Source organism: Nestor notabilis, unplaced genomic scaffold (genome assembly GCF_000696875.1).
Source record: "Nestor notabilis isolate BGI_N333 unplaced genomic scaffold, ASM69687v1 scaffold7131, whole genome shotgun sequence".
Classification (NCBI taxonomy): Eukaryota; Metazoa; Chordata; class Aves; order Psittaciformes; family Psittacidae; genus Nestor; species Nestor notabilis.
Genome location: NW_009916011.1, coordinates 17,686 through 17,889, shown reverse-complemented (window position 1 = coordinate 17,889; position 204 = coordinate 17,686). Strand labels below are relative to the sequence as shown.

Sequence of the window (204 nt, the reverse complement as noted above, 5' to 3'; positions counted from 1 at the left end):
ATCGGTCAGAATGAAGATGAGGTGGGGTTGCCGGGAAAAGGTGGGGGGCAATGCTTTCTCCATGGGGTCCATGGCCACGTCGGCCACCAAACTGGGCTTCATCCAGTCCCAGGATAAATAGCCAAAGCTGAGCAGGCTGACGAGCGAGAAGCCCGTGAGGGCATAGACGGCCATCCCGGAGCACGCCTGCGCAGGGAGCTACTG

General features: G+C 60.3%; 1 protein-coding gene across 1 annotated transcript in view; it reads right to left on the bottom strand.

Annotated features, from left to right (window-relative positions):
- ARSI (arylsulfatase family, member I) overlaps positions 1–174 on the bottom strand; it is a 2,643-nt gene extending 2,469 nt beyond the window's left edge. The window contains exon 1 of the mRNA XM_010024397.1: positions 1–174. Coding sequence (XP_010022699.1) covers positions 1–174 — 174 coding nt within the window.
- Between the last annotated feature and the right edge of the window lie 30 nt (positions 175–204).